The sequence below is a fragment of the Mesoplodon bidens genome (genome assembly GCF_964165515.1).
Source record: "Mesoplodon bidens genome assembly, chromosome: 6".
Lineage (NCBI taxonomy): Eukaryota > Metazoa > Chordata > Mammalia > Artiodactyla > Ziphiidae > Mesoplodon > Mesoplodon bidens.
In genome coordinates, this window is record NC_138162.1 from 117995561 (window position 1) to 118008893 (window position 13333).

Genomic DNA, 13333 nt, shown 5'->3' on the forward strand with positions numbered 1-13333 from the left:
TAAAAATAGAGCTGCCATATGATCCAGTAGTTCCACTCCTGGGTATTTATCCACAGGAAATGAAATTGCTATCTTGGAGAGTTATCTCCACCCCCATGCTCATTACAGCATTATTCACAATCGCTGAGACAGGGAAACCACTTAGGTGTCCATCAACAAAGGAATGAGTAAAGAAAATATGATACACACACAGTGGAATATTACTCAGCCACAAAAAGCAGGAAATCCTGCCATTTGTGACACTATGGATGGATCTTGAAGGCATTATGCTGAGTGAAATAAGACAGAGAAATGCAGATACGGTAAGATCTCACATACATGGAATCCAAACTAGCTGAATTCGTAGAAACAACCGGGGGCGGGGGATGGAGGAAAGGGGGAGATGACAGTCAAAGTGCACAGACCTCCAGTTGCAAGAGGAATAAGTCCTGGGGACCTAACATCCGTCATGGTGACTACAGTGAACAGTACTGTATGGCGCACTTGAAAGTGGCTAAGGGAGTAGAGAGTAGGTGTTCTCCCCATAACGATAAGGACAAAAATGGTGATTCTGTGAGAAGGAGGATGTGTAAACTAACCTTATTGTGTTGACCATTTAGCAAAATAGACGTCTATGAAATCATCACATGCTACGCTTTAAACTTACACAATGTTGTCTCAGCAAAGCTGGAAAAAACCCACAGTAGCCAAGGAAAACATTTGCAATTGTCGTTTTTGATTGCCCTTTGCCAGGGGCATCAGGATGCATAGACTTTCACAGCATCTTGAGCTGTGTTCTTGCTCTGTCATACTAGGGCGGAGGTGTGCCATCAAACGCAAAACCCCCTGAAATTCTTCAGCTAAAACACTGACAAGCAAAAACCTACAAGGGTCAAAATGAATCCGAATTCTGACCCTAAAATTGCAATGACAGGAAAATTGAAACTGGCACAAAGAAAATTTTTGAGTGAATAGATTGCTTTGATTTATAGTTTTAAAGCAAAAATTATTCTCCTGAAGAAAAAGTTAATCTATAACTGTTTGTTACTCTGTGTCCAGATTTTTCTTGCCATGATTCATATTTTAAAAGGCATAAGCATTGCGGACTCTTAATGTTGACTTTAGAGCATATTCAAAGTCCTTTTTTGTTTTCCTCCAGGGTCCTGCTAGTGGCGCACACACACACACACACGCACACACACGCACACACACACACACACAGTATAGCTCGTGTAAAGATGACCTTGTCTTCAAAGCTGAGAGCTTGCTTTCTCATGAAAGCCTTGTTATGTTTCATCCAAACGTTTCCTTTCTGTTGTCAGTGTTCATCTCCATGCTCACCAGAAGTCTCCTGAGGACAGGTTGGATGTTTAACAGCTCCATATCATATCTTAAAGATTAAATCTTTTTAAAAAGAACTCAACAATTTCCCACTTCTCTCTACATTTCTTTCCTAAACTCTAGTTCATTGACTGGACATGCACTTACAACCACCTGACCCAGCCTCCCGCCCTGGGAGCTCAGAGGCCAGTCAGCAGGTGACGGGTGTGGGCGGGGACAGGCCTGGTGGAGGTGGGGTCAGAGGCAGGACAGTGCAGAAGCAGGTGCTGGGCTTGGGATGACTGATGAGTTTGGAGGGCAAAGAAGAGTTCAAAGAGGAAGGCTCAATTGAAGGGATTCCTGAAGGAACAGAATTTGAATTCCAAGTAGATGGGAGAAGAATATAGCCTTCCAGGCAGGGGGATTACTGGGCCAGTTTGCAGGGATGTGGAAAAGCAGATCCCCTGGGGAAGCAGCAGGAAGTCTGATTTGGCTGGACATGGAATTCTCAAAGGAAACAGGCTAGAAAACAAACAAGGGCGAAAAAAGGATGTTTATCCCAGATTAAGTTTTTTGGTTTGGAATTTCATTTAGTTGTTAGGCATTTAAGAATCTAAGGCAAAAACATGTCAAGATCAGATCTGCAATTGCGAGAAAATGACCAAGAAAGGTGCTAGAAATCACCAGCCTTACCAAATCCCTGGAGTGCTCCCCCTAGCATTTGGGCGTCCATCATGGGGTTGAAACTGGGAGCTGGGAAGATGGTTCCCTGCACCTGATGGGGAGAGTCAGAGAGAAAGGGATTACACTAATGCACACCAAAGGTTTCAACATTGTTTTAGATAAATAAAAACAAAAGTACATTCTATATGTTTGAATTACTGTAAGACATACACACAGGTCTATTAAACAGATGTGTTAATTGTATGTCAATTGCAGAGATTTAATTGTGTTCCTTATAGTCTATTGGCTTCTCCTGCATTGGCATCTATTGTTCATCTAGGAAACTGAGAAACTAGAACTAATAGTAGAAAAGTGTAAGAATCAAATAAATACATGTCTTCTTAGTTAACAGTAAGCATTTTCTTAGGAATTGGAGACAATTTTATAGAAACTGAAAAGAGATGAATTGTGTGGATTCATCCCATTTAAATGAGTTATAAGTGGCAGTTAACCACCACAGCTTTTTTTTTTTTTTTTAACAATTCAGGGGCCCTGAAATCATATTAGAGGAAATTGACACATTTGAATTTGGATTAGGGATTCATGATGCAGATGGGGCAGAGATTTTTGGCAAAGCCCGCAGCTACAGAGGAAGACATGAACTCCTGATGATTCTCTGTTTAAGTTCTCCCTCGTGCTAGTAATAAAATGGCAGAAGACATAGGTGAGGCTTCCAGTCTCTTATTTGAGAGAGAGCCAGCGGGACTGGGCTCTGTAGGATGGCACTCAGACCACCAACGTGTATTAAGAAGGGGGGCTCTCCCCTGTGTGTCGTGAGTTTGCCCAGACACATTGGGAAAAATGTCTTCCTGTAGAAAACGGGTCTCCAGGCCTTCAGCAGGCAGGTTCACCGAGCTCTTCTCCAGAAGGTGAAGTTTTCCAGGGCCCATCGTCTAACAGCAGAAAATTAATTAATTGATGAGCAAAAGACTGGACCTAACTTCTAGTCCAAGAAATATGCATATACCAGTGCCAAAATATCTATGAAAAGATTTTTGGGGGATTAAGAAAACTGTTCACTTGAGTTAAAACTAAGAATTCAATTCCATTCGTATTCCACTTGACTGATGTTAATAAGCAGGAAGCTGCCTGTTTGAAGTAGACTGGAAACCGTAGAGTAGTTGTAATATGGACATACTTTCGTACGTAGAAGTACAACCAAGTTAGTGAAACATTCTTCTTAAATCCTAGACGGACAGACATATGTAATTAAAATACAAACACAGTTTGCATCTTATGATGCCCGTGCCTGTGTTCACAAACCAATGTCCAATTTGCTTCTAATATTTCAAGCTTATTGGCAATGATCCGGAGACTAAGTTCTCTTGAGTCAACCCTTGATTCTAGAAGGTATTTATTAGGAGACATCATGAATTTTATCTCCTTTATTCACTAGCCAGTCTCATTGGCTGAGATTCTATTAGGAAAATAGACTATGATTCTTCTTATATTTACTAAATTAAGTTAAGAGATCAGATTCTAAAATAAATTTCCTGATTGAGTTCTCCTCACCTCAGTCATTTTGTTTTGAATCTTATAACCCTAGAGAAATTTAAGATTTAAACTTTTGAAAGAAGAGCCATGCCTTTAAATGTAAAATTTCTTTTCTGCTATTCATCACTGCCTTTTACTAAATCCTTTTTGTCTGTGTAGCTTTTTCTGTTTTTTTTTTTTTTTCATTGGAAATATTAAAGGTTTTTTGAGGCATGGGAAAGAGATACTTTAGTTCCCTGTTTCAGGAGTTAGAAGGCTTGTTTGGACAAGTCTGGAGGGGCAGTACATTCAATGCCTGGTGACCTTAGTCTTGCTGTGTGCTCTCAACCAAAGGACTGTTTTAAAGTATAAAAGAGAAAATGTATTTGAAAACAATGGGACATATTGTTAAATATGTGTAAGTTATCTAGGCAATTTCAGCACCGAGTGTGGAAATGTCCATCACAAAACAGAACATTTAATTCCTGGCCGGGCTAGGATCCCCCAATTTTCTACTGGAGTATGTGCTACAAAATGAAACTGTTTACCTTTTGCACAAAAAAACAAATGAAAGATAGAAAAAAAAAAAGAAGCTCTGAAAGTTATACATAAAGTTAGAACTGTCTATAGTGATTTATCAGGCACAATTTGTATGTGAAATAAGAGTCCGCAGTTTTTTTCTTCACAGTTTTTTTAATCCTTATATAGACTACAATGTATTTTTACAGTATAATGCAAAAGTTATTTATTTATTTATTTATTACAGTTCCAATATCCTTTGCCACTTAAAATGATCTCCTTATCAATTGGCCTTAAACGAATACACTAAAAATGTTTTTTTTAAAAAACATTGTGAATGTTCAGTAATTCAGGAAATAGTTTTATAGTATTTGTCATTCATGCCCATTTATATAGCGTATTAAATCATTATATTCATTCATTCATTATGTCAATTATACTTCAGTTAAGCTCAAGTGAGCAACATTATTCCATGTAAGACATGTATTTAGTGTTCCTTTTACTTATTTTCTCATTGGGATGCTGACTTTGTCTTTTAATGGTCATATTTTTCCAGTTTCATTGGGATATAATTGACATGTAACATTGTGCAAGTTTAAGGTGCACAATGTGACTTGATCCACGTGTACACTGTGAAGTGATCCCCACAGTAAGGTGAGGTAACACACCCCTCACCTTGCATGTCCCTTTTTCCTGATGAGGACATTTGAGACCTATGCTCCTAGCAGCTTTCCTGTATATAAGACAGTGTTGAAAACTGCATGTGATAAATTGGGAGATTGGGATTGACATATATACACTAATATGTATAAAATGGATACCTAATAAGAACATGCTATATAAAAAAATAAATAAAATTCAAAAAAAAAAAGAAAAAAAAAGAAAACTGGAGCCACCGTGCTGTACTTGACATCCCAGGACTTGGTCACCTCAAAACCGGGAGTTTGTACCTCTGACCAACATTGTCCCTGACAATCACAGTCCGTCAGGGACCATTTTGACTGAACTGACCAGTTAAGCTATGGAAACAGTTCAGTTACCAGTTTTAACTTTGTCCCCTGAATTAAACAATTATTTGAAAAAATTAATTGATTGATTAATTGCTTTGGGTCATAAAACTTTTTTCAAGTGATTACAATGTACCTGTAGGTATGTATTCCTCTATTTTCTTTGGACTGTTTTCCAATTTTGTGCTTGGCCGCATTCTGTGTATCCTCACACTCAACACCAGGCTCCCTGATGACGTCAGTCTACACTGAGAGCTTCTTAAACTTCCCTACCACTCGTTGCCCTTTTATTTTTCATCAGTATCTTACATTTTTCTATTTGATACAGTTCTTTTTTTTTTTTTTTGCGGTACACGGGCCTCTCACTGTTGTGGCCTCTCCTGTTGCGGAGCACAGTCTCTGGACACGCAGGCCCAGCGGCCATGGCTCACGGGCCCAGCCGCTCTGCGGCATGTGGGATCCTCCCAGACCGGGGCATGAACCCGCGTCCCCTGCATCGGCAGGCGGACCCCCAACCACTGTGCCACCAGGGAAGCCCCTCTTTTTTTTTTTTTTTATTATTGAAGTACCATTGATTTACAATGTTGTGTTGATTTCTGCTGTACATTAAAGTGACTCAGTTATACATATATATACATTCTTTTTTATATTCTTTTCCATTATGGTTCATCTCAGGATATTGAATAGAGTTCCCTGTGCTCTACAGTAGGACCTTGTTGTTTATCCATCCTGTGTGTACTAGTTTGCGTCTGCTAATCCCAAACCCCGAGTCCATCCCTCCCCCACCTCACCTCCCCCTTGGCAACCACAAGTCTGTTCTCTATGTCTATGAGTCCGGTTTTATTTCATAGATAAGTTCATTTGTTCATACAGTTCTTAAAGTTGGGGCTTTGCCTGTGTCAAGTACAATATTGTTTTATAATCTGCTGCCGTACAAGTAGTTGTTCTGTGGCTTCATTCCTTATCCTTCTAGTTATATTTTATGTCCCTTGTCTGCAGAGGGTACATGAAAACTATGTGTGATTTTCTATGCAGTGAGACATCTTTTAAAAATGTTCTCATTCACTGGTGATGTCACTTAAGTTAAATGATTGCTTTAAAGAAATTCATTAATGAGAGTTTTTGGTCAAATGACCTGGCTTTACATATAATTAATACGATAAACTTTCTTTTTGTTTTTGTTTTACAAATACAGAATGTACACGAACTAAGCAGATTCTTGAAGTCATTATACTGATCATATTTATTGTTTGTATTAGGAAGAGTGAAGAGAGACAAACGAATCAGACAGATGAGAATTGTCCTGGAGAAGAGGGTGTGGGGTGCAAGATGGGCCTAGTTAATGGGGCACGTCTGGCTTGACAGTGACTCGGGCGAGAAGGAAAGACAGAGGTGAGCTGTCACGTGATTACCAAGGGACATCGAGTGTTGTTTTAAGCAAGAGCGTGCAATAATCTGATTTTTGGAGTTCCACTCTACAGCCACACAAAGAAGGAAACCAAGAGAAGCGATAGAGGCTGCAGGCGTGGCTGATGCAGAACCTCTAGCAGGCATCGCGCACACCGGCACTGAAGCAAACTCTGTGTCCTGGATGAATGCGGTTTGCTTGTCGACCGAGTGAAATGCAACTTACGAAGTTCTGAGGTAACCCAGTCACGTTAGTGTAACCGTTGGAAAGAGTAAGAGACTGTTGTGTCAGGTATCTCTCAGTGTGTGCACCTTGGAAAGCAAAGTCCTTTTTAATGTACGTGTTCCCAATTTGTTCACATCTTAGAGCAGAATGGAAATTTCGAAAAAGGGGACACTTTCCAATGTGACATGAAAATAGTATGTATTTGATAGAATTATTTTTTTACCTTGAAAATGGTCAGATTTAGAAATAGTGTCACTTGTCGCAGGCAAAATAAGTTCCAGTGTCTGTCATTTCCATTTGAATTCTCACCACAAGGGAATCAAAATATAATCTTTGCTTCTAGTCATTTGTGAATTTAGGTCTTGACAGAGGAATAAAAAACACTCCCTTTTTTTTTTTTTTTTTTTTTCTTTTTGCGGTATGCGGGCCTCTCACTGTTGTGGCCTCTCCTGTTGCGGAGCACAGGCTCCGGATGCGCAGGCCCAGCGGCCATGGCTCACGGGCCCAGCCGCTCCGCGGCATATGGGATCCTCCCAGACCGGGGCACGAACCCGTATCCCCTGCATCGGCAGGCGGACTCTCAACCACTGCGCCACCAGGGAGGCCCAACACTCCCTTTTTAAATGACAGAATAAACTGCGTCATGAACTCACTTTGCAGGAGGTCACGAGTGATTTGTAGATTTAGAATTGGTTCCAGAATCTACCCCCTGAGTAAATAATGAACGGATTTCTTTAACTGACAGAAGAATTTCAAAATTATTGTCTGGAACTGAATACAGACTGGAAAAGTCACGTATAGATGGCTCATGAAGTTGATAAAAACAAGTTCCTCATCTCATATCAGCAGGTACATGGATAATGCATATTTCATTTATTCATAGTGACCCAGGGGCCCGGGGTCCATAAACCTATGTTGCTTCTTATTCAACACCCACATTGTAGTCCTTTCTCTCATCTGGCTTTTAAGTCACCCTCATCCCGACAACCTGAGAACCTAAACACTTTGGACTTTGAAATATCAGCTGCACTGACTGGGCACCTGCCAGCATGTGGGTTTCAGCGAATAATTCAGCTTTGTTTCGGTGTAATGGAGATTCTTAGATTTCTAGTGAACTGAGGGTTTTTGGAGCCCTGTGAGGAAACCCTACAGAAGTCCTGGGCCTCCGTTTCCGTAGGGCACATTCTCACCTTTGGGGCACTGGTCCCTGGATCTCCAAACGCCCTGAACCCCACTCTCCTTTGACTTCTGTCTGACAAGAGCTTCCTGAACGGTTTCAGTGGCTTCAGCGTGACCAGCCCTAGGGGTTGAGTAACCAGTGTGTTAACCGCCCCTCTCTCATCTTCCACGAGTGTGTCCTGCAGTCCAGCCCCGTCCGTCCTCTCCCCACAGTACCTTCCCCAGGGCCCCCTTGTCTTAACCTCTGCTACTGCCCCCTGTACCCCTTCCCCCGGGTCGCACCCAACGAGCTGTTCCCTCAGCCAGAATGGTCCTTCCCAAGATCAGACACGTCCTGTGTCCTTCTCTGCCTAAGTCCATCCTGCCCAGAGCAGTGCTTCTCTGTTTTCTGCTCTGGCCCACGGGGTGGTTGATTTTCACATGAAAGAAACATCCCCGGGAGCACCTAGGTTTACAAGCACATCCCAGTGTGCTAGCCTCGAGGACACTGCAGTGGCGTCCAGTCAACAGAGTAGAGTATATGGTCGTGGGTCGGGATGAGAATATCATATATTGGGCAAAACGTGAGTGTATAGAATAGAAAAAGACGTTCGAGCTTTGGCTCGTTGGTTTTGACGGGAGTATTTTCAGTGTTCGCGGCACCTCGTTCCCGTGACTGAGAATAGATGACTGTGGGCCTCAATCGGATATTTTAACAGTGTGCACAGTGCCCTTCAGGACTGGTCCCTGACTGACTGCGTGGGTTCGTGTCTTACTTTCTCGCCCTGAGCCTCTCGGCTCCTATACACGACACGCAGCCCACACCCCAGCCCTGGGTGACTCTGTGGCCTTGTCCCTTCCGTCCCTTCTGTTTGGATTGTTCTCCACCAGTGCCCATCTCCACACACGCTCGCATCCTCTGACTCCACTGTGAACATCTGTTCAGGATTTAACTGATGGCTCCAGGGCCCTCTGTGCAGGGAGTCCTTCCTGACACCACCCCCCCTACCTGCCGCCCCAGGAATTGTCTACCCTCTTCCTGGTGCCAGAGCTGCAGGACATCCTGCTCGAGTGCCAGGAGCACAGCAGAAAATATCCATTCCTAGTTGTACCAGGTTTCCAAGAGTAGTAAGTCTCATTAACTGGGCGTCCTTTGTTTTATGGAAAACGGACCTGAACGTGAGTGGTTGTGCAAATTTAGAGATTGGACTGTTCTCGTGAATAAAGGAAGAATGTTTGGATTTCCAGGAAACAGTTTGGGAGAGGTATGGTATGACAAGTCACACGAATGGGTAGTGATGCAGAATTACTCTCATTCCAGCCAAACTCTGGACTCAACTCAAATTCCACCTGTTATGTGGGGTCTTTCCAGGTTTTATCGAGTATTACCTGTGGTTTACTTTGCACCTCTGTTGACCACGGCCTTGCATTGTTTGCATTTGCCTTTTCCCCTAAATTTTCAGTTTCTGAAGGGCAGGGACACTGCTTCTCTTGCTTTTCAGAGCGTTTAGGGCAGCGCCTTAGGCAGACAGTGGGCTCTAGGAATGTTTATAAAATACTAAACAGAAAAATACATGGATCCAGAGACGTCTGCTCTCATCCAGCAGCTTAAAAATTCATTATTCATACAAGCAGGCTGTGCTCTGGGCATTTTCACCTGCATTTCCTGGGTAATCACCTCAGCGGTCTTGTGAAGCTGGTGATACTAAGCTTATTTCACAGATGAGGAGATTCTGAGGCTAAGTTGTCTGAAGCCATGCGGGTCGTGTGTCGTGAAGCTGACACTCAAATCCAGATCTAATTCCCTGGCTGGAGCCTTTTCCCTTAGAGCTGAAACTGATGTAAAATAACATGTACGATTGAGGCCCTTTATTCATCTTTGCAATTGAAAAATACCTCTATTTGCAAAGGACCTTGTGGGTAAAACCAAAACCCTAAAAGCATAAGTTCTTCTTCTTATACCAATTCTAAGAGAACAAGAAAGGGGCGTGTGTGTGTGTGTGTGTGTGTGTGTGTGTGTGTGTGTGTGTGAAGGAGGGATTGAGGAAATTAGAGAAAGACAGCCAAAAATAGATTCCCATTAGCTGGGTCACCAAAGTGCATTTAAGAACAGAATGTCTAATATTGAACTTCAGTAGAACCCCGGTGTAGACCCCCCCCGTTATCATGATCCCCCGTTGTTTTCTGTCTCTTTTGGTGACCGCTATGGACAAGAACGGTGCCAGGCAGAGCAGACACCCTGGCCCGGCACCTGGCAGGGCAGTTGGCACGTCCAGCTCCAGCCCCAGATCCAGGACACCCAGACCATGTCCTCGAGCGGGCAGGAGGCCAGCTATCCAGCTCGTGTGTGTGGGCCAGTCCCTCTGAGTGTCTGAGCTGCTGCCTGCACGTCCCCACCCCTCCCTCGTGGTGGGGCTTTTGGGTACACAGAGTGGCAGCCCCCGGGGTTCTGCCAGTCTGCTGCCGGCCACGGGGAGTGGGGCTGGCATGGGACGTGGCGGGGGCCAGGCACAGTGTTGGTGGGGATGGCTTTCTATTGATGGTGTTTTGCAGGAGGGAAGGAGTTAGGGTTGTCCCATGATGGGCCACCAGCCACTGAGACGGGACAGCACACATGGGCTGGCTGGATGTCTCCCACATGAACAGAAAGGAACGGAAACATCGCTTACAGTGAGTGAGAGAACCACTGATCTTTGTTCCCTGTGTTCCTCTGGCCTCAGATAAGAATCTTTAGGGAGAAGGAGTAACCGGGAGAAGAATTTTTGTGAACTTAATTTGAGTCGTAAAGGACAGGAGGACTGCAGCTTACATCTGGGTTACACTTGCAAAGGAAATATGTATCTATCATATAATCAAAATAAACCTTAATGATCTGATGTCTACCACAGCTACTGATATTAAGATAGGCTGAGTTATATTTTCAGATTGATGCAGAAGCGTTTATGACTACAAACCAATTACTAAATTAGTTGCTGTAAAATCTTTACAGCTTAGTAGGTGGATGTCAAGGAGTTGAAGAAAAGCATGGAGGAGCCTGGATTCACCCACACAGCCTCTTATGATTACCATCCAAGAGTGTCTTCCCTCACGTGACCGTATGTTTTGAGGAAACAGTTGTGTAGGAAGACGCAATTGATGATAACTTTATCCTAATAACAGGTACTGTAAACTTTATCTTAGTAATATGTAGTAGAAGACTACAAAACTCAACCTCATTGGAGTAAAACCGATGGCGTCAAATGACTGCTTCCTCTTGAAGGCTCAAGATATTCGATTCCTAAACCCTGGAATCTGCGAATGTTACCTCACCTGCCAAAGGGGACTTTGCAGGTGTGATTAAGTGAAGGATTTGGAGATGGAGAGATTATCCTGGATTAACCTGGGAGGCTGTAAATATAATCCCACCTGCCCTTATGAGAGGGGGCCAGAGGGAGATTTGACTACAGGAGAAGAAGGTGACGGGAAGCCGAAAGCAAGATGCCACAATGCTGGCTGTGAAGATCAAGGAGGGACACATGGTCCAGGGATGTGGGTGACTTCTGGCAGCTCGAAAAGCCGAAGAGGCCATCCTTCCCAGAGCCTCCGGGGGGAGCCAGCCCTGCTGACAGCCCCACTTTTGCCTGGTAAAACTGTTTTCAGATTCCTGACCTCCAGAACTGTAAGAGAATACATTTGTTTTAAGCCACTACCTTGTGGTAATTTGTTATAGCAGCAACAGAAAATTAACAGTCACCATGGAATCCTTGTTTCCACGTGTCCTCCCATCCTAAACTCTTACATCACAAACTTGCTCATTCCCAGTCAGGCCCACACCCCCTCATCAAAAGATACACTTAAACCAAGCCCCCCAAACCTCATAAATATCCTGCTGTTCCCCCTCCTCTCTGAGATGCTATGAAGATCATCAAGGTAGACCTTCCCCTTAGATGTGCTTCATCCTCGCAGTGTTTTTGGTGCTGTTTTGGGGAAGTTAGCATTTGATAAGATATAATGAGGAAATTTGAAGTAACATTCGGTCTGGATAAATAAAAGGCAATGGGTTATTACTGTTCTATAAGTAAATCAAGAAAGTCACTGAAGTTACCAGAAAGAATATGTTTCATAGTGTAAAAGATCATAGAAGAATTTCATGTGACTGATGCTACCTAAGGAGGGTTGTAAGGAGATTATCGCTACTTGATAATTCTGTCCAGGGTCTTTCAGAATACATGGAAAAAAGACATGGCGATGAGATTATAAATTATGGAAGAAACAATAAAATATGGAGACATAATTTAGGACATTATATTTAATGTGTATACAGCTGGGAGAGAGCAGAACAATGGAAGAAAAACAATAATAAAAGAAAAAGTAGAAAAAATTCAGGCAATGAAAGAATCACATTCTTGTGATGAAAAGGGACCATCCGTATGGGGGAATATTAATGAAAAAATCAACACTTAAGAGACAACATATTCAAGTTTGTTTACAAGGGAAATAATCAAACTGGGATCAGAATTCTCTTCCACAAAATTAAATGTTAGAAGGCATTTGATCAGTCTTTCCAGAATTCAGAGGAAACAATTTAGGAGTCAAAAGTTTTAAACCCAGCAAACTGTGATTTAAAAGAAAGGGCAAAAGAAAAAGATGCCACCTAGATACCCCTTTCAGATCATGATAAGAATGATTCAGCCCAATGAAGCTGAATCAGTGCAAGGAAGTCAAGTGAAGAACAGAAGTAGTTCAATACTATTAGTACCTCAGTCCAATAGTCAGCACCCATTGAGTTTCCAGTATGTCCCCCAAATCGTGATAATTTACACTACTGAACTCCAAGGAATTAAACAATCAAAAATACACACAAGCCAGGTTGGTACTATTGCTACGAGGTTTAGAGAGGTCAATTTCTGTTCGTAGATCACATACTTAGTGAGCGATGGTGCCCAGATTCAGACCCAGCTCGGTCTGATTCCAGCCCCCGTGTTCTTTTCTTTATTTTTAATTTAATTTTTTAGTTTATATTGGGGTATAGTTGATATACAGTGTTGTGTTACTTTCAGGTGTACAGCAAAGTGAATAAGTTATACATATACATGTATCCATTCTTTTTTACATTCTTTCCCCATATAGATTATTACAGGATATTGAGTATAGTTCCCTGTGCTATACAGTACATCCTTGTTGATTATCTTTTTTTTTTTTTTTTTTGTGGTACGCGGGCCTCTCACTGTTGTGGCCTCTCCCACTCTGGAGCACAGGCTCCAGACGCACAGGCTCAGGGGCCATGGCTCATGGGCGCAGCCACTCCGCGGCATGTGGGATCTTCCCGGACTGGGGCACGAACCTGTGTCCCCTGCATCGGCAGGTGGACTCTCAACCACTGCGCCACCAGGGAAGCCCTGATTATCTATTTTATATATAGTATGTATATGTTAATCCCAAACTCCTAGTTTATCCCTCCCCCCAATGTTTCCCTTTTGGTAACCATAAGTTTGTTTTTGAAGATGTGGCACACATATACAGTGGAATATTACTCAGCCAA

General features: G+C 42.6%; 1 protein-coding gene across 1 annotated transcript in view; it reads right to left on the minus strand.

Annotated features, from left to right (window-relative positions):
• Positions 1–13333, minus strand: part of ANXA10 (annexin A10) — a gene marked incomplete at both ends in the record, with an annotated part of 72019 nt that overhangs the window by 40800 nt on the left and 17886 nt on the right. The window contains one exon of the mRNA XM_081237234.1: positions 1993–2074. Within this exon, the coding sequence (XP_081093360.1) occupies positions 1993–2074 (82 nt within the window). The remainder of the gene's footprint in view (positions 1–1992; positions 2075–13333) is intronic.